Genomic DNA, 19,325 nt, shown 5'->3' on the forward strand with positions numbered 1-19,325 from the left:
TGGGTGTAGGCGTGTGTGTATGTGTACCTGTACGTTGTATGTTTTCTTTGTACACAGACAGACCAAAGCCTGTTCAAATTCAGACCAAAGCCCATTGGCAGGCATCACCAGCACGTCCGCACCGGCGGTTGCCGCCTTGCGCATGCAGTTCCACGCCCCGCCGCATTCCTCTTCCCTCCACGGCCATCTCCAGCAAAGCAACCGAACAAACGCATGCAGGCATCCCTCCCACGTCGACCAAAGCGGAAGAACACCCATGGCGAGCCCCGCCGCGCTCTCGCCACGCCCGATCCTGGCGTCCTTCTCCCTCCTCCTACTCTGCCTCGCGCCGCTGCGGCCCACGACCGCGCAGCAGCAATTCCCCACCGTGCCGATACCGGCGTTCATGTTCACGTGGCTGGACGACAGGGGGTCCTTCCGCGCCGGCGACACCGCCGTGGTCATGATCAAGTCTTACTACGTCTCCGGCGCCAACGTCTCCGCGGTGCGGCGCTCGGGGGCCTTCAAGGTCACCCTGCTCGGCAAGGCCGGCAACAGCACCTACCTCGCCGACGTCGCCGCCCACCTCGAGGGCGACCTGCCGTCCTGGAACATCACCCTCGTCCCGCTGCGCGCCGGGGACTTCGTCGCGCTCTTCGAGGAGGAGCGGTTCGCCATCGGCGTCTCGACGCTCAACTTCGCCGTCGCCGCACGGGACGTGCACCCGTCCGCCTCCCTGGCCTCCTGGGTGTACTTCAGCGGCCACGTCGTCGCCGGGTCCAAGGCGTTCGTGTCGGTCGTCCCCAGGGACGCGTTCGGCAACGCCGTCCCGCCGGGAACCGCCATGCCCGGCGGCGACGGCTACTTCGCCGTGTCGTGGTCCTACGTGAACGGGACGCCCGTGGAGTTCTCGGGGTTTCAGTACAATGGCTGGACGGAGGACGGGTCCATCAGCCTCGAGTTCGCGCCAACTCTTGCCGGTGACTTCCTGGTGCACGTCCATGGCGACAGCAAGAAACTGCGGGGCTCGCCATTGCTGCTGACAGTGAAGCCAGGTCAGTCCTCCTAACAACCCGCGTGCAGGCACTTCAAAATCAAATGCATGACTGGATGCAAACCTCATCAAAATCAAATGCATAACTGGTTGGAAACCTAAGTAATAAACTGGCAATGTGGTTCACTTCTCTTGCAGGACCCATCGACATTGCGAAAAGCACGGCCGAATGGAAGCACGGAATAAACGTTGTGCAGATATTTTCTAGGCTGGAGATCTTCATAAACCAGAAGGACTCGTTCGGAAACCTTGTTCCGGAGATCCAACCATTTGATGCTGCAGTGGTGGACAGGGCCTCAAGGCTGTCGGTCCCGGTAGGAGGCCTTCGGATCGAAGCTGTCGCCGAGGGAATTCAGCGGCTCTCCTTCGACGTCGTCGAGCCTGGGGAGTTTCTGCTCACAATCTTCGATACCCGGCTGAAGCAGAGGCTCTACGACGTGTATCATGTCTTTGTAGGTATGTTTGCTTGAGTCTTCTTCTCAAACTATCCCGTTTACATTCATAATAACTAGTGCTGATAAGTTCAAGATTGTTAGGGTATTGCGATGGATCGAAAAGCATCGTTAATGGTTCTGGTTTGGTGCAATCTGTTGCTGGCTCACCATCATCCTTCATGGTTTACCTGGAGGATAAGTATCGAAGCCCTTCTCCGGTTGATACCGAAATGCTGCGAGTGCAGATTCTGAGCAGAAATGGCACGTCTGGTGTACACCCAGATATAACACCTGTAAGAGAACCAAATGGTAAATGCTATAAGACCATCTTTCCTAATTCCAGTTCAAAATTATTATACATTAACACTGAACCCATCTACAGAGACAACATCCATGGATGGACAAACCAGTAATTTCAATGTTTCCTATACTCCTGAAATTGCCGGCGATTATGAAACTTGGGTGCTGTGCGGGAACATAGCGCTGAATGATGGAAAGCCCTATACCATGACAGTCTCACCAGGTTGTATGTTTCTCCTATGTATCATCATTTTTAAGATAATGGAAGGATAATCCCTGGGCTCTGAATTTGGAGATCCTATGTATCATCCTAGTAAATATTTTTTGCCCCTGGCTATGTAAATAATTTTTTATCATACCAACGTTTCCTTTATTAAAATCACAACATAGGAGCTTCGCCTACGGTATTTTAGTCGAAACATATATTTACAATTTCAGCAGTAAAGTATTACCTGAAGTAACTCACATTGGACGAACTCCAGGGATGTTTCTGTCTTTCTGATGCTGATTGACCTCTGACTTTCAAGAACATTTTCATTTTGGCAGGTGCAGTTGACACATCTTTATCAAGTGCTCCAATGTTTGATCCAAGAGTCAAAAGATCAGTCAAGAATAATGTAACTGTTCGACTTGTTGACTCCTTCATGAACCCAGTGGTATCTCTGGAGCCAAAACTGAGGCTTCAACTAACATCGGCAAATATAACGGCCCCGATGAACACTTCGAGCTTCACCGCAGGGGAATTTGTCAACAACAAAGATGGATCATATACTGCTCATTATGTGGCAAAATTTCTTGGTTTATATGGCATGTGTATTGTGTTTGACAACAGGCAGCTGACTCCTTGTCCATTCCAGGTCCTTGTTCTTCCCGGTAAAGTTTCCATTGTGCGGATGATATTCATTAAAAACATATAAATGTTGAAGAGTGTTGACTAATTGAAAATGGCTCCCTGCAGATGAATACTTTTCTGAAGTTCAAGATGATAACATTTCAGTTTGGGAGGATGAATCCGTTTCCTTTGATATATTGTCAAATGACTACATTGCAGGAGGACTAGCTGACGTAGTTAATTTATCTTCAGTAAGTTTATTGCAAATTACCTTTTGTAATTTAATTACTTATTAACTGTTTCTTTTTACAAAAAAAAAAATATAACAGTTCTAATACGCATTTAAACAATTAAGAAAACTTGTTACAAACACAAGTACAGTGACACTACTTAGATTTGAAGTTTCATTGTTTAATTTTCCAACTAGATTAACATTTGCAGTAGTTTCATTGTGCCATTTCTTTCTTGTTTCATGATTCTAATCGCATAGTAAATTTGCCCCGTTCTATTGAAGCCGCTCCATGGAGCAGTCCTACAGTACAACCCAGGCTATCGGTACACACCTTTTGAACGGTTTTTTGGGAATGACTCGTTCTCATACACAGTATATGACAAGCATAGCAACGTTGTCAGTGGCACGGTGTTCATATCTGTCCTCTGCAGACCACCTCAGTTCATCTCTTTGCCCAAACAATTGCATGTTACTGAAGATATAATTGGCCCAAAGTTTGGGTAAGCTTCATTGCTTCAACTAGATCCTTCTAGTTTTTGGACTTTTTCTTAGCTTTTCGAACTGATCGCGCATTTCCATGTTCCGGCAGTGGGCTTCCGGGGATTCAAATAGCATATTCAGACACTGCAGAGAACATATCGGTTACAGTGAGAGCGCAGCACGGCAATGTTCTTCTTGCTCCAATGCCAATGAAACCTCAACATCTATTAGATGATTCGCTTTCAATCAGCAGGGTAGGCAGGTCTAGCCAAGCCTTGAAAATACAAGGGATGGTGGAGGAAATAAATGGCGCGCTAAAATATCTTCAGTATATTGGGTACTAGCCAAGAATCTGAATCTTCCTAGTATTATAGCAGGCCTGACGTTACAAGAATCTCAAATCCTGACATCATTTGCAGAAACGAAGACTTCTACGGAGATGATGCTATAATGCTACATGCCAGGAACAGAAATGGCAGGCAGCGCGATGAGTTACACGTCTCCGTGGATCCGGTCAATGATCCTCCGGTTATACTGGCTCCGAAATCGATTTTCTTGGGTGGAAAAGAATCAAGAGATGGATATCAAATCTTTGACAAGCAGAGAGATCCATTCGAGTTCTCGATCGTCGAACCAGATCTTCGTTGGTACCCAGGTGCTTTGTCTTACTCTTTTGGCCTGAAACCATGGATTTGAAGATGGATTTTATCCTGCTTAACTGTTTTGAGATGTAAAATGATGTTTCCTAGCCTGACAGGTTTGCATTGTTCTTAGGAAACATCGAAAGTAACTAAGAAATGATCTCATGTTGCAGGGAACAGGTCTGACCTTCTGCTAGTGCTCTCCTTGGAAGTCTTTGAAGGAACCTTGATGATGACATTGCCAGCCAGTCTCGTCGGCAGGGCGGAGCTGAAGACCCATGGCAGTAACCAGTGGCAGCCGCTTCAGACCTATGTGGCCATTGCGCATCACTTGGTCTTGAGAGGAATTGGCATCAGGCTCCGCATGGATGTCGCTGACTGCAACAGCGCAATGCACCGGCTGTTTTACCAAGTAAGCACCCTGTCTTCACGGACTCTTTTGGCGATTCATTCCTCATCCCATGATTTCATTTTCTTGGTTATCCAAGTAACCAATTGCCTGAAAGCTAGAAAAATATGAGATTTTCTCTTGCAGGATGGTCCAAGCCATGGCACAAGCTTAACCATCACCGTAAACGACCTGGGGAACTATGGGTGCTACCCAGATTGTTCAGAGATGATGTCAAGGCCATTGCAAGCAGAGAAGACTGTCCAGCTGAGCAAAAGGAAAGCTACGAACCCAACAAGAGCCATCTGTGAGTTTCTTTGTGCTTGGTTTTGGTGCTGTGGCTTGTGTAGCACACCATTCCTCCAGAATTTATGTGGAACTTACCCTTGCATTTTTATACTGTGAATACTTTCAGTGATGGGATCAGCAATCGCAGTCGAGATCCTGGCAATGCTATGCCTCGGCGGGGTTCTTCTGTATTTCCTCGTGAAATGCATGTTTGCGCTGCGAGTCAAACGAAGAGGCCGTGCCGGCGATGAAGTTCGCACATCAGAACGAACCATGTCCCATCAACTTGTGAGTATATTTCTCTTATCTTCTTTGAAACATCCACCACCATGCAAGTAGCATCTGCGCAATCATCACTCTTCGCTTCGTCGTCTGCAAAGTCTCTGAGAAAATTTCTGACGTTGTTCTTCTGCAACGTGAAAAAAGATGAGTTCGTCGCCCTTGGATGATGCTGGATATTGCTCTGCGCCTGCAGCGGTGCTCTCCTTAGGCGGAAACAGATCGGGTTTTAGGCAGCGGTAAGCAATGTTGATTTGCTCTGTATTCAGGAGTTTGCAATGCGCATTTTAAGAACAGATAGGGGTCTTAGACTCCAGATGTAGCAGTTCATAAAGGATGAAGAAAAGGATCTAATTGACACACTTTGGGACTTCAGGTCTTGTAGGTCATGCAAGCAGCAAGAACTGGAAATGCAGCAGTTATCTGGGATCAGAAACGATGGAAACCAAGATGCTCAGCCTGCGGTAGACAAGGACAAGTAGAACCCTTGCATGGAATCCAAATTTTCTTCTGTGAACTCCAAACATAATAAGTCTACCTGAATGTTGTTCGTTAAATCCTCAGTGCTTACTGCACAAAAATTTGATTGGTTTGGCAGGAGTTGTATATAGCGTAGTAGGCTCATGAAACTGTCAATAACCTGCAGCATATATATAATCATCAACGCGAAAGGTAGGTTTAAGATTGCCATCACCAGATGTTTTCTATTTCTGTCTGTCGTGACATTTCATTCTTGCCAGTTCAAAATAATATGGTAAGCACGGCACTGCATTGGAAGAGTATATTGCTCAGCATTGAGGTAGTATCTGTTACTTGCTACTCCCTCCGTTCCTAAATATAAGACCTTTTAGAGATTCTACTATGGACTATATACGGATGTATATAGACATATTTTAGAGTGTAGATTCACTCATTTTACTTCGTATGTAGTCTATAGTGAAATCTCTAAAAGGTCTTATATTTAGGAACAGAGGGAGTATTAGCAAAGATCACTGGATGGCACTATGTGAATATTTTACATATCTTGAAAAACAACAGAAGATTAACAAGATGGATATGCCAGCACTTTTATTGACAACCATTACAGATGATTGTTACGTTGCCTGGATGTATTTAGAAGACACGCATAGTTGAAACAAGCTGGAGCAGCCACTGAGAGTAAAGCTCATCATACAGCGATATTATACAAAAGAATCGCCTACTCACTTGGACGATGGTTCTTACATCAGTCAAGAATATGCACATCATGCCTGGCCTATTCAGTTGGATCCAGTCTGCTGGTTTCTTCATAACCTAGCCGAATGCAGTGACAGGGCTCCCATGGCCAGACAGAAAAAACACTGTGTCTTGCACTACTACCATGGTTCTCCCCAAGAAATGGATACCCTGAACTATTATGAGCCATTGAACAAACTCGCTGGCACCTACAACAGGAAATGTTCAAGAAATCATTCTAAGATCAGTAGCATATCAATTTATTAGTATTTCAAAATAACAAAAATGTAACAGCACTAAAAAATCAAGCCAGCTATCTCAATGGAGAAAAGAGTTGACAGATTATGCCTTTAATTTCATGGAAATTTCTAGAGTCCCCCCACCCCCACCCCCCAAAAAAATTCCAATTTTGTTTCTTAAGCAGTAGGAAGCCAAAAATAGAATGCTATCATCTTGGTGTTGCCTGTAAGAAACATATATCGAAATAAACTGAACAGGTGAATACCGCATAAGTGGGACAATTTAAGCTACCTTTGCATTATGTGGCATGATCTTTATATCGTGAGGTGGATGAAGCCATGATTCAGGGGCATATGACAAGAAGTTCTCGAGCTTGCTGGTGTAGATATCTGCATATTGATGAATGTGATAGGCAAATGATGATTCCTTTCCTGTGTCTGTAAGGAATGTTGCACCAAAAGAACTATTAAACAGATCTCGCATGCCAGATCGACATTGGCGCCTTTCTGCATTCAACTCATCAAGCAATGTTCTGTAAACTTGGCCTTTCTCAGTGCTAACCACAGTTGCATGAACTTTCCCAAGTAGATCGTGTATTATACCTAATTTTGCCTGCAGTGTAGGATAAATTCCAGGCAATTTGATAAAGCACCAATATGAAGTGGATGGAATAACATGGACTACGAAATTGTATATTTAATAGAATAATTAGCATACTAATGAATACAAATAGTACTGCCATATGTCTGATGGACCAATTTGTGGGTCTCTGTGCCATGTTTAGAGGATATGTACCAGTAGGAGTGTAGGATAGACCTTTAGGTTTTACCTCCACACTCCCCAGGTGCCATATGAAACTTCAGACAGCCGTTATAACTTCCACAAATAACTACTGCCTAAGCAAGTCTCCTAAACACTTACCTTAATAAAAACCTCCTAAACATAATTCCATAAGTTGATACAGTCAACCCTATTAGTTTTACTGATATATATTTATTAGTTTCCTTCTTAGTTCTGATGCCAAATTCACAATATTTTGTGTAAATTTGGAGGGAACAACCGTTATTTGCAACTGCAAATGATAGTAACAGTAGTGCTGAGTTCGAAGAACTGATGATAAATTATAGGTGATCACATACTAGAATGTAGGAGCCATTCCATACTAGGATGTAACTGCTAATCTATATGAAACAGAACTTGCATGTACCTGCTATTTTGCAGACCAGATAACAAATTTATTGAGATATGATATTTACTATCTTATCTAGATACTATGTGTAAAGAGATGATTATTGGGATCTGTATTACTTTATATTTTGGCTTAAAGTTTTCCTTTATTTAATCCAGCTAGGCATTGTATTGAATATTGGCCCTTCAAATACTATTTATATTATACAGCTGTGACGTGTCTTAGTTCTTTGGGTCAATTGCCGCATTGGGGAGGGCCAGAGGGCGTAGGAAAGGCTGAAGAGAAGAGATCTTAGGAGAAAGATGACACTATGCACTGGCTGACTAGGTGGAGATCTTCATGCCTAATGCCAACGATCACAATAGCCCTTCATAGATAGAGGCTCTCCTAATTATAGACAGGTCAGTCTATTAATAACAATCCTAACATATGAACTAGTGAGATAAGATACCAGCTAATACAAAGAGTTGATGAGCAAGTTGTTGTTGCCGCTAGCTCGAGCAGGTGAGGTGTTATGGTCGGACTCCAGTATGCACCGAAGAGGCCCAATAGTGGGACGCATTAGGGGCTTAGCCCAAGTTATCTAGGGTTTAGTGGAGGATGTCCTTCTATATAAACACATGTACCCCTTCGATATTAATCAGACAATAAACATTATTCTGTTGTCGTCTCCCTCAGGAGACGGGAGCCCAAACCCTAGCCGCCCTGCCTTAGCCGCCTCTCTCTCTCTCTTTCTCTCAGCGACGGCGCCCAACCGCCGGCGCCTGCGTCCCCAGCCACGCTGGCCGCACTTCCACCCCTACAACCTACGTTCGAGACCTGGTAGAACCCTAGCCTCTACCAATTTGGTATCAGATTGCTTGGGTTCGATGAGTTTGTCGGACCTTTCCACCACCACCACCACTGCCACCACCGCCTTCCCCGCCACCTCGCAGCAGCCGCACCAGTCGCCGCCGCCGGCCACCTCAGGCCCGGCCGCCTCCGGTACTGCGGCCCTGGCGGCCGAAGCCGCCCCCGTCCTCTCCCCGGCGGAGATGTCCTCGGCGATCCGCGACCTCACCCTGGCGGTCTCGAACCTTCCTCCAGGCTCCGTACGCGACCCCGCCACCACTGCCACCGCCCCCGGCCACCGTCGCGCCCCAGGGCCTGCCGATCAACCAGGTAAGGTGGCCGTCGTCGCCGTCCCCGCTGCCGACGTGGATCGACACGCCGACCTACACGACGGCGCCGCTACAGCCGACGGTGTTGCAGCCGCCCGCCACCACCTTCGGGCGCTTCAGCGGGTATACTGACCCGTACGCCGGGAGCTCCGTGGTGCCGCAGCAACCTCCTTCCGCCGCGCTGGATCGCCACGAGGGCGCCTACGCGGCCTCGCCGCACGTGCAGCAGCCGCCCCGCTTCACCAAGCTGGAGTTCTCCACCTACGACGGCACCGTCGACCCCCTGAACTGGCTCAATCAGTGCGACCAGTTTTTCAGGGGGCAACGGACCATGGCGTCCGACCGCACGTGGATCACCTCCTACCACCTCCGTGGCGCCGCACAGACGTGGTACTACGCCCTCGAGCAGGACGAGGGGGGGATGCCTCCGTGGAAGCGCTTTCGCGACCTGTGTCTCCTCCGGTTCGGCCCCCCTTACGTGGGAGCCGCCTGGCCGAGCCCGGTGCCTCCCCTTCACCATCTCGGTGCAGGACTTCACCGACCGCTTCCAGACGTTGGCCTGCCATGCGCCTGGCGTCACGGCTCGCCAACGCGCCGAGCTCTTTGTCGGCGGCCTTCCCGACAACATCCGCATCGACGTCGAGATGCGCGACCCCCAGGACCTGCAGACGGCCATGTACTACGTGCGCGCGTACGAGCAGCGCGCCAACGCCCTGCAACAGGCGTTCCCGGGCCGCGGCAGGCGTCCCCCGACCCGCCCCGCCCCGGCGGCCGCCACCCCGACACGCCCCGCCCTGCCGGCCACTACTGCGGCTGCCCCCGCGCCGACACGCACCTTCCGGCGCTTGACGTCGGCCGAGCAGCTCGAGCGGCGCCGCAAGGGCCTGTGCTTCAACTGCGACGAGCCGTATGCGCCGGGTCATACGTGCGCCCGCTTGTTCTACTTGGAGACCGTCGACGACGCGGAGGTGGAGGCCCTCACCGCGGAGCTCGACGCCACCACTCTCCGAGGCCGGCGTCACAACCTACGGGCCGGTCGATGGGACCGCCTTCATCGTCTCCCTTCATGCCCTGGCTGGCATCAAGCCGGCAAAGACGATGCTGCTTCCGGTGACGATCAACGGGGAGCGTCTCACCGCGCTCGTGGACACGGGCTCGACGCACAACTTCCTGTCCGGGGACGCCATGCGCCGCCTCGCACTCCAACCGGCGGGCTCGGAGAAGTTCAGCGTCACCGTCGCCAACGGGGACCGCCTTGCTTGCCAGGGCGTGGCGCGGCAGGTTCCCGTCCTCATCGGCGACGAGCCGTTCTCCATCGACTGCGTCGGCATCGACCTGGGCTGCTACGACTTCATCCTCGGCATCGACTTCCTATCCACTCTCAGCCCATCCTTTGGGACCTCGATGTATTGTCCCTCATTTTCTGGCGCGAGGGCGGACGTCGCGTTCAGTGGACGGGCATCGGCGGCTCCGACGCCACGACTCCGCAGCTCCAGTTGATGGTGGCCGCACTGGACGAGGCGCATCCCCTCCTGGCCGACCTCCTGCAGCAGCACAGCGACATCTTCGACGAGCCACAGGGCCTCCCTCCCGCGCGGCCCTGTGACCACCGCATCCACCTGTTGCCGGACACGGCGCCTGTCGCCGTGCGCCCGTACCGATACCCTCAGCTGCAGAAAGACGAGCTCGAGCGTCAGGTGGCGGTCATGCTCGCGCAGGGCATCATCCGGATTTCGACATCGCCGTTCTCCGCCCCGGTGCTCCTTGTGCGCAAGGCCGACGACACATGGCGCTTCTGCATCGACTACCGCGCCCTCAACGCCCTGACGTCCAAGGACAAGTTCCCCATCCCCGTCATGGATGAGCTCTTGGACGAGCTACACGAAGCGCGCTTCTTCACCAAGCTCGACCTTCGCTCGGGCTACCATCAGGTGCATCTGACGACATCGAGAAGACGGCGTTCCGCACTCACCATGGCCACTTCGAGTTCCTGGTGATGCCGTTCGGCCTCTCCAACGCGCTGGCGACCTTCTAGGCCCTGATGAACGACGTGCTCAGCCCATACTTGCGCTGCTTGTGCTTGTTTTCTTTGATGACATTCTTATCTACAGTGCATCTTGGGCGGAGCACCTACAGCACATGGCCATCATCTTCAACGAGCTTCGAGCGCATCGTCTTCACCTCAAGCGCTCGAAGTGCTCGTTCGGCACGACCTCCGTCGCGTACCTGGGGCACGCCATCTCGGCGGACGGGGTAGCGATGGATGCGGACAAGGTCGCCGCCGTCGCCGCGTGGCCGACCCCACGGTCACCGCGGGCGCTCCGCGGCTTCTTAGGCCTCGCCGGCTACTACCGGAAGTACATCCAGGACTTCGGCCTCATCGCCGCGCCACTGTCGCGTCTCCTTCAACGCGACGCCTTCTCCTAGGACGAGGAGGCGACTACGGCATTAGAGGCTCTCCAGCAGGCGCTCACGACGGGACCCGTCCTCCAGATGCCGGACTTCGATATGCCGTTCGTGGTGGACTGCGACGCCTCTGGCATCGGCTTCGGCGCCGTCCTCCACCAGGGCGAGGGATCGCTCGCCTTCTTCAACCGCCCCTTCGCCGCTCGCCATCACAAGCTCGCGGCCTACGAGCGCGAGCTTATTGGGCTGGTTCAGGCGGTGCGCCACTGGCGGCCTTATCTTTGGGGCCAGTCGTTCCGTGTGCGCACGGACCACTACAACCTCAAGTTCTTGCTGGACCTGCGCCTCTCCACCGTTCCGCAGCACCAGTGGATCAGCAAGCTCTTCGGCTTCGACTTCACCGTTGAGTACCGCCCCGGCCGTCTCAACACGGTCGCTGACGCCTTGTCCCGCCGCGACACTGAGGATGTCGCGGACGACGTCGCCATGGCTGGCACTATCATGTGCATCCGCTCCGGGCCATCTTTCGCCTTCATCGACGACATTCGTCGGGCAACTTCGACGGCCGCGGACGCGCAGGGCCTGCGCCAGCGCCTTGACGCCGGCGAGCTGGCAGCGCCCTGGCGCCTGGACGAGGGGCTGCTCCTCCATGGCCGTCGTATCTTCGTGCCCGACCATGGCGACCTGCACCACCAGGTCCTGACCTTGGCGCACTCTGCAGGGCACGAGGACGTGCAGAAGACTCTCCATCGTCTCCATGCTGATTTTTACATCCCCGGTGATGGCGCGATGGTCCGCGACTGGGTGCGGTCGTGCGTGACGTGCCAGTGGAACACGACGGCGACACTACGACCCGCGGGTCTACTGCAGCCGCTGGACGTACCCTCCCAGGTGTGGGCGGATATTTCCATGGACTTCATCGAGGGCCTTCCCAAGGTGGGCGGCAAGTCCGTCATCCTCACGGTGGTTGATCGCTTCTCCAAGTACGCGCACTTCATCGCCCTGGGTCATCCATATACAGCCGCCTCCGTGGCGCGGGCCTTCTTCGCCGGCATCGTCCGCCTCCACGGTTTTCCTTCGTCCATCGTCAGCGATCGTGATCCCGTGTTCACGGGACATGTCTGGCGGGATCTCTTTCGGTTGGGGGCGTGAAGCTCCGCATGAGCACGGCGTTCCACCCTCAGACGGACGGCCAATCCGAGGTGGTCAACAAGGTGATCGCCATGTACCTGCGTTGTGTTACTGGTGATCGTCCACGAGCTTGGGTGGACTGGTTGACGTGGGCGGAGTACTGCTACAACACCTCCTATCACTCCGCCCTGCGAACCACGCCTTTCGAGGTGGTCTACGGGCGCCCACCTCCGACGATGCTCCCTTCCGAGCCTGGGACGGCTCGGTCCGAGACGGCGGGCGACTTACTCCACACCCGCGACGACATTCTGGCTGAGGCACGCCAGCGTCTTCTCCAAGCACAACAGCTGGCCCGGAAGTACTACGACGCTCATCATCGCGAGGCGGAGTTCGCGGTGGGCAATTGGGTGTGGTTGCGCCTCCTCCACAGGACCACGCAGTCTCTGGACCCGTGCTCCAAGCACAAATTGGGACCTCGCTACGCCGGTCCCTTTCGTGTGCTGGAGCGTGTCGGCACACTCGCATACCGCTTGGAGCTGCCAGCTGGTTCTCGCCTCCACGACGTCTTCCATGTCGGCTTACTGAAGGCCTACCGCGGGGACCCTCCTGCAGCGACGTGGGCCCTTCCTCCTACTTCGGATGGCCGCCTCCTTCCAGCTCCCGCACAGGTGGCGAAGGTGCTGCACGCGCAGCAGCGTCGCGGCGTCTGGCATGTCTTGGTACAGTGGGCCGGCCTGCCAGAGGAGGAAGCGACTTGGGAGAAGCTCGACGATTTCCGCCAGCAGTTTCCAGATGCTCAGCTCGAGGATGAGCTGTTTGAGAAGGCAAGGAGAGATGTTATGGTCGGACTCCAGTATGCATGGAAGAGGCCCAATAGTGGGACGCATTAGGGGCTTAGCCCAAGTTATCTAGGGTTTAGTGGAGGTTGTCCTCCTATATAAACACATGTACCCCTTCGATATTAATCAGACAATAAACAGTATTTTGTTGTCGTCTCCCTCAGGAGACGGGAGCCCAAACCCTAGCCGCCCTGCCTTAGCCGCCTCTCTCTCTCTCTCTCAGCGACAGCGCCCAACCGCCGGCGCCTGCGTCCCCAGCCGGGCCGGCCGCACTTCCACCCCTACAACCTACGTCCGAGACCTGGTAGAACCCTAGCCTCTACCATGAGGCTGCTTTCCATGGTGCACGGTCCCTAATGGGCTAGACTAACATGCGCATGGCAGTAGCAATGCTGTTGAAAGAGAAAATCAGTTACAAATTCTACAGGCATATTATATACAAACCTGTTGGAACCGGTAGCTGTCACCATTCTGGATTCCTATTTCATCCTGAAGTCAAGCGTAAAATCTTAATATGTTAGATTGCTGGAAAAAGATAGTGCTGCTTATACGTCACAGACTACTGGCATATGTAATCTTGCACCTACCTCAAGTTCACGAATTACGGCAGCTGTTCGCCAACCAGCTTTGGAAGGCCCTCTCAAGTCGCTGAAGAGATGATCACCAAAGTATATCACCTAAAACATGTTCAAAAAAGACCGGAGATGACATACTTATGTGGAGAATGTCCAAAAGTCAGTATTGAATAAACATGTGTTAGTGAGTGTGAAAGGGATCAGGTTATCTATGGTGGCCTCTGCAATAACTTCACATATGATAAGGTTATGGAATTACCTAATTAGATTAAGCATGAAACATAGTAAAAAAGACTAAAAATGCAACAGATGAACATAACTCGTGTGACAGCTTCCACTATTCAGTAGGAAATCAACTACCATTAGACAGAAAAGTTTAAGCTGGGTGAACATATATAGAGGAAAATGATACTTCTTGAGATTCAAAACACCAACCTCTGGGCCTCTCCACTTTGTAATCTGCAGAAAGGATTTTAAACATCCATGGTAATAGACTTCATTTGGCAGAAACTTGTCAACTGCAGTAAATGCTAAGGTGTCCTTTTCAGTGTCATACACCCTATAGATAGCCAGGAAACTTAATTAGGAATCCAGAATGGGAGTGGAATGATTGTGCAGAACATTTGACAACTTGCATCAATACACAGCCTGCTAAGACCTAGTACTTTGCTAAGGATAAAATGAATACTTTATTTTTCTCGTCGTGTAGAAATATTTCACAGAACCTGAATGGGTGGTCTGAATTATAGAAACTTGGTTTATTTGCCTGCGCAATCACAACGTCAAAAAGCTCCCTCCAAGAATTCCCATCAAAATGCTGGTCCTGCTCAACCAACCAATGGACAGGTAAAGTTGACAATATGTGAATGGAGAAGAAGAATGGCCAGAGAAAGAAATCACACATGATACCCTTTATATTTGCAACAACCGTCTCATGAGGAAAATAACGAGAATGGCAGAACAATATAAGCTACAACTACGATGTAGTAGTAAAATAAGCTACTCCCTCCATCTACTAATACAAGGCTACTTCACATTTTTATGTCTAATTTTGACTATTAATTTTACCAGCAAAATGTGAATTATATGCCATAAAAAGTATGCCATCGGATGCACATTTGAAAGAACTTTTCAATAATATATTTCTTATGACATACAGCTCATCTTTTCTTCACCAAAATTATAAGTCAAAGTTTGACATGAAAAATGAAGTGGCCTTGTATATAAAAATGGAGGGAGTATCAAAGAAATATGGAAACAAATGAAGAATTTACATGCTGAAAATTTGCTTGATAGTTTCACAAATATGCTTCAATGGGTCAAGGCAGCATAAAAATCTCTTATACTGAACTGAAATATTGGATATCAAATTCTCAACTTCAACTAGAATTATTTTTCGTTTTAATGGTAAACTATGCATGGACAAAGCACAAAAACATATTTAAATATAGAAAGGACCTCTAGCAAATAACTCATCCCTCCATCCACAAAGTAGAAAGGTGAGTTGGTAAGAAGAAACAGTTTTTTCCCCTTCTCTCGTAGCGTCTTTAAGAAACGAAACACCTGGCTCTGCGAGTCAAAAAACGAAATAAGGCAATGGTTTAAGTTGCATTGATTAAAAAAACATGACCACATAAAAGAATGTCATAAGACGAGAAAAAGTATCAGGTTAAAGCGTTAGCGAACAAGATTTCAGCTCAAAAGAGGGGGGAGGGAGCAGTATTCGCCATAATCTGATGCAGTGATGCTTACATTTTTTAACAGAAATTTCTGAGGCTCTGACAGAACTTTTCTGTGAACTAAACCACTTCTGTGGACATGCTGAATCGCTTGGTTTACATCCTCGTATACATAAGGAGCATCAAACTCCAGCTTGGCATCTACGAAGTGCTGAACAATATCTGCAATGAGGCATGCCTGTAGAAATGAGTGTTTTATTGTCAGATACAGTTGGTGAAAAGTCAAGTTCAGTTGTCCTATATGGTATGAATATCATTACAGTCCATTAAGCTGTACATAGTATATGAAGCTATAACTGAGTGCAGGATAACTCTTAGTGTTTTATGAACGACCTAGGGCAGATGACTGTGGAATATATCTTTGCAAGGGAGGTGAGCACTCACAATGACATGCACAATTATCTTCCCAGCGAGAATTATCAGACACATATAAGATGTGTATGAATATCCTACAGATAAAACATCCATCATCTATACATCCAGCATTAACAACATGGGAGATATTGTGTGTGCACTACTTAGTCCAGATGTGTACTGAGTACTGACCAGTGATAGTGCTTTGCTAATTCAAAAGTATATTGTGTGTGCGCGCTACTTAACTCAACTATGTGTAACGACTACCGATAGTGCTTTACTACTTAAGAAAACTATGATATGAAAAGAAGTGAACAAAATGGATATGAGAGAAGGCTTGGATCAATTCAAAATTACCTCACTAAAACAGAAGACATCCATCAGCCCAACAAGCTGACGAGCTTGATCTCTTCCGATATGTCTTGTGCCATAGAGTTCTTTTATCTCAGTCGAACTTAGCTGGTCAACAAACACCCATGTAAGATTTTCCAACACCAGGACGAACATATATTGTCTGCATTTAACTTCCAAATCAGTAAAATGTTCTAGCAGCACCATTAAAGGTCCACTAGACCCAATGTCCAAGCTTGAATTCAACAGTCAAACCAGGGCAAGGCAACCAATCACATACGGAATGGTCACATTTGTAAGACCCTACATTTTACATGTGAATGCTGATAGAAAGTTTAGTGAACTCCTCACCTTTCGTCGTCCAAAGAAGCAGCCATCGGGTTCAATAGAACCGAAGAAATCAAGCTTCAGAAGGCAACCTTTTAGTTTGTCATAGTAAAGGCCCCTGACAGGAAAGCTACTGTCGTAGTCGTACTGCAAGCAGCTCTCTGGATACTTCAACTGCACAGAGAATCACCACCATTCAGGCACTCACAGCCCACATATATACCCCCAATTCAGCAAATGAGCAATGCAATAAAAAAACATCAAGAACGGAGAACAGCCAAACCTCATTGACCAAGTGCTTCTTGGCGAGATCATAGATCAAGCACTGCAGGTGGTCGGAGTAGTGCGACAGCGTGTAATCGTAGTCGAACCCATAGACTTGTAGGTCGTCCAGCTTGACGTTCTTGTTCACGTAGATGCCTGGCGCCCCCCGAACCCAACCAGCAAATTCAGTAACCATTTCCATATGGTACACTCTAAAGCGACAAGACGGGAGGAGCGAACGCCCAGACCTTGCGGGTTCATCTTGGGCATGTCCTTGATGGCGGCGGGGATGCTGAGGTAGTTGCGCTTGGCGTCCTCGAACTCGCGGCGGATGCGCTCGATCTCGTCCTCGCCGGCGCCCGACCCGAGAGTCGAGGAGAGCGTGCTCAGGCCTCGGAGACCTGGAACAAGAGGAGAACCCCGGTCATCCTGCGGAGCGGCATTACGTCGAACGGGCTGAAGGCAGGCGCGGTGTGACGGGCAGGCTGACCTCGCATGTGCCGCGGGGCCGTCGTGGAGGGCGCCGGCAAGAGGAGGCATGAGGCGAGGAGGCGGAGACGCGCGGCCGCTGCCGCCATCTCGGTCGGCCGACCGATCGCCGGCGAGGGGAGAAGAGCGGGGAGAAGGCGGGAGGAGGCTGGTTTTACTAGGGGCGGTGGAAAGTGACGCGGTGCGGTGCGGCCGCTGACGTGCGGGAGCGAGTTGGCTCGTGTCGGCCACGTGGGAAGGGGGCTTTTCTCGGTGTTGTGCAAAAGCCCGAACCGCCCCACACTTTCCCACGCCAAGGCCCCGTGACCGTGAAAGCTAAAAGAAGTTCAAAAGAGTGTGCGTCCTGTTTGACGCGTTAAAATTGACCCTGGTATGAAAGAACTCGCAAAGTAAACTCGAAAGAAAAAAAATCCATCCAACTGACCCTTTTGTATGGCGTCCGACACCTAGGCGTCACATTAGACTGTGTGACGTCTAAGACGTCGGCGCCACACGCCCGGCCACGATGGCCCCATCCCACGCGGTGCGACGCCTAAGCCTCAGGCGTTGCACACTCTGCACTGTGGCACCGAACGCTTAGGCGCCACGCTGTGACTTATCCAGCCACGGGCCAGCCCCCTCTCACACCCCCTCCTCATTCACCCCCTTAAATTCACTTCACAGTTCGTGTTCAAGTCGTTCCCTTCCTCAAATACCTCTCCAAATCAAGAGATCTTAAGGTTTGATCCGGGCATTTGTTGTCCAATCCCTTCCTTAAGGTAATCCCCCCCCCCCCCCGATCCCCTCCTTCTCGTCCCAAAAAAAAACTCATTTGGTCACTTTTTTGCAAATGTGAGGAAACCCTAGTTTTTCATGAAATGTGGGTTGTATATGATATTGTTGTATTTGTTTGTATGTTAGGACAAGGGGTATGATGGGGTTAGGATTAGGGTTGTTTGGATGTTTGCATTATGGTTGTGTTAGGGTTAGGCTAGGGTTAGGGTTAGGGGTAAGATGGGGTTAGGATTATGGATGTTTGGAAGTTAGGAATGGGGTTTATATTTATTAAGTAGATTTTATAGTATTTAGATGATTGCTTATAGAAAATAGTGTATGTTGTGTTGTTTAGGGATGGAAAGAACATGTGTTTATGTTCATCACGTGGACAAGGATGCCTTTTTAAAAGGCAATATTGATTCGGACCCGGATGAGCTTGACATGGTGTTCGATTTCTGTCCTAGCTATGCTGAATTGTTGAAACAAGTTCGAAAAGATTTGAATTGGATGGACCATAATGATGTTGTTGAGTTTGATGGTAGGCATAATGTGGGATTCGGAATGCACATTCGTTGAAAGTCCATGTCCATGCGTGTCAACTCCAAGCAACGTTGGCTTGCATACAAGGATACAGTGGCCGGATCACTAGGCAAGGCTCTAGAGTTGTTTGCCATCAAAATAAATGTTCCTAACTTGCACTTGGATTTGAACTGGGTTGCCTCTCCGATTGGTGAAGCAAGTCCTCCACGCATCAACGAAGAGGCCAACATTGAACCTCTTTCAACACAACAATTGAGTATCCAACATGAACCATTGCTAGAGGAGAATGATGAGCATGATGATGATGAGAATGATGATATTGTTCTCCATGACAACAGTCTTGGTGATTTGGACAAATATAATTTGCAAGAGACAATGGACCATTCTATCCCGTACTCACGTGGCTATGCATCCGAGTCGGGAGATGAGGGTCCCGATGAAAAAGTTGATGAGGAAGGGTTCACGGCAAAGGAGGTTGAAGCTTTCACAAAGGTATTAGGGCGGGATCACCGGACACCATTGTTCGAGGATCTTAGCCTTGCGGATGAAGCCGTGGTTGACGGAGGCGAAGGCATATTGTTTGGATTTAGGCCACCTTCTCACCGGGACAAACATGGGAAGAATATTATTTTGCCGGGGTCAAAGTTCGAAACATTCCTTGAACTGAAGATGTGGTTGGATGAATATTCTGTTACACATTATAGGCCGCACGTTCATTCAAACATGAAGCCGTGTTACATGGTTGCATGTGAGTATTCAGGGTGTCGATGGATTGTCCGTGCAAGACCATGGAAAGGAGGTCCAGGATGGAACATTGTCAGTTGTATGCCTCACACGTGTCGA

The 19,325-nt window shown here is 49.8% G+C and overlaps 2 protein-coding genes across 2 annotated transcripts; one reads left to right on the forward strand and one right to left on the reverse strand.

The window, feature by feature from the left end:
• The first annotated feature begins 188 nt into the window (after positions 1-188).
• Positions 189-5,600, forward strand: LOC123397573 (protein GAMETE EXPRESSED 2). The gene is made up of 14 exons (XM_045092108.1): positions 189-1,034; positions 1,172-1,489; positions 1,570-1,816; positions 1,848-1,990; positions 2,314-2,640; positions 2,726-2,850; positions 3,114-3,331; positions 3,421-3,648; positions 3,731-3,966; positions 4,126-4,364; positions 4,488-4,647; positions 4,756-4,916; positions 5,055-5,146; positions 5,284-5,600. Exons 1-14 carry the CDS (start codon positions 257-259, stop codon positions 5,387-5,389), a joined length of 3,378 nt encoding a protein of 1,125 aa, XP_044948043.1. The 5' UTR covers positions 189-256; the 3' UTR covers positions 5,390-5,600.
• A 349-nt stretch (positions 5,601-5,949) lies between these two features.
• Positions 5,950-17,401, reverse strand: LOC123397940 (5'-nucleotidase domain-containing protein DDB_G0275467). The gene is made up of 13 exons (XM_045092452.1): positions 17,188-17,401; positions 16,946-17,098; positions 16,717-16,853; positions 16,458-16,607; positions 16,113-16,214; positions 15,415-15,579; positions 15,121-15,231; positions 14,388-14,485; positions 14,098-14,221; positions 13,675-13,764; positions 13,532-13,576; positions 6,654-6,974; positions 5,950-6,331 (listed from the first exon to the last, which is right to left on the reverse strand). The coding sequence occupies exons 1-13, from the start codon at positions 17,273-17,275 to the stop codon at positions 6,302-6,304; spliced, it is 1,614 nt and encodes a 537-aa protein (XP_044948387.1). The 5' UTR covers positions 17,276-17,401; the 3' UTR covers positions 5,950-6,301.
• Positions 17,402-19,325: the final 1,924 nt, after the last annotated feature.

This window comes from Hordeum vulgare, chromosome 5H (genome assembly GCF_904849725.1).
Source record: "Hordeum vulgare subsp. vulgare chromosome 5H, MorexV3_pseudomolecules_assembly, whole genome shotgun sequence".
Taxonomy (NCBI): domain Eukaryota; kingdom Viridiplantae; phylum Streptophyta; class Magnoliopsida; order Poales; family Poaceae; genus Hordeum; species Hordeum vulgare.

Bases quoted from the DNA above. Each gene is read 5' to 3' on its own strand.
- LOC123397573 (XM_045092108.1), top strand. From the start codon at position 257: ATGGCGAGCCCCGCCGCGCTCTCGCCACGCCCGATCCTGGCGTCCTTC. The intron at 1,991-2,313 runs GTTGTATGTTTC...TCATTTTGGCAG, and splicing joins TACCATGACAGTCTCACCAG to GTGCAGTTGACACATCTTTA. The intron at 3,967-4,125 runs GTGCTTTGTCTT...CTCATGTTGCAG, and splicing joins AGATCTTCGTTGGTACCCAG to GGAACAGGTCTGACCTTCTG.
- LOC123397940 (XM_045092452.1), bottom strand. From the start codon at position 17,275: ATGGCGGCAGCGGCCGCGCGTCTCCGCCTCCTCGCCTCATGCCTCCTC. The intron at 15,232-15,414 runs GTAAGCATCACT...TTTGACTCGCAG, and splicing joins AGAAATTTCTGTTAAAAAAT to AGCCAGGTGTTTCGTTTCTT. The intron at 6,332-6,653 runs GTAGCTTAAATT...TTCCTGTTGTAG, and splicing joins TCATGCCACATAATGCAAAG to GTGCCAGCGAGTTTGTTCAA.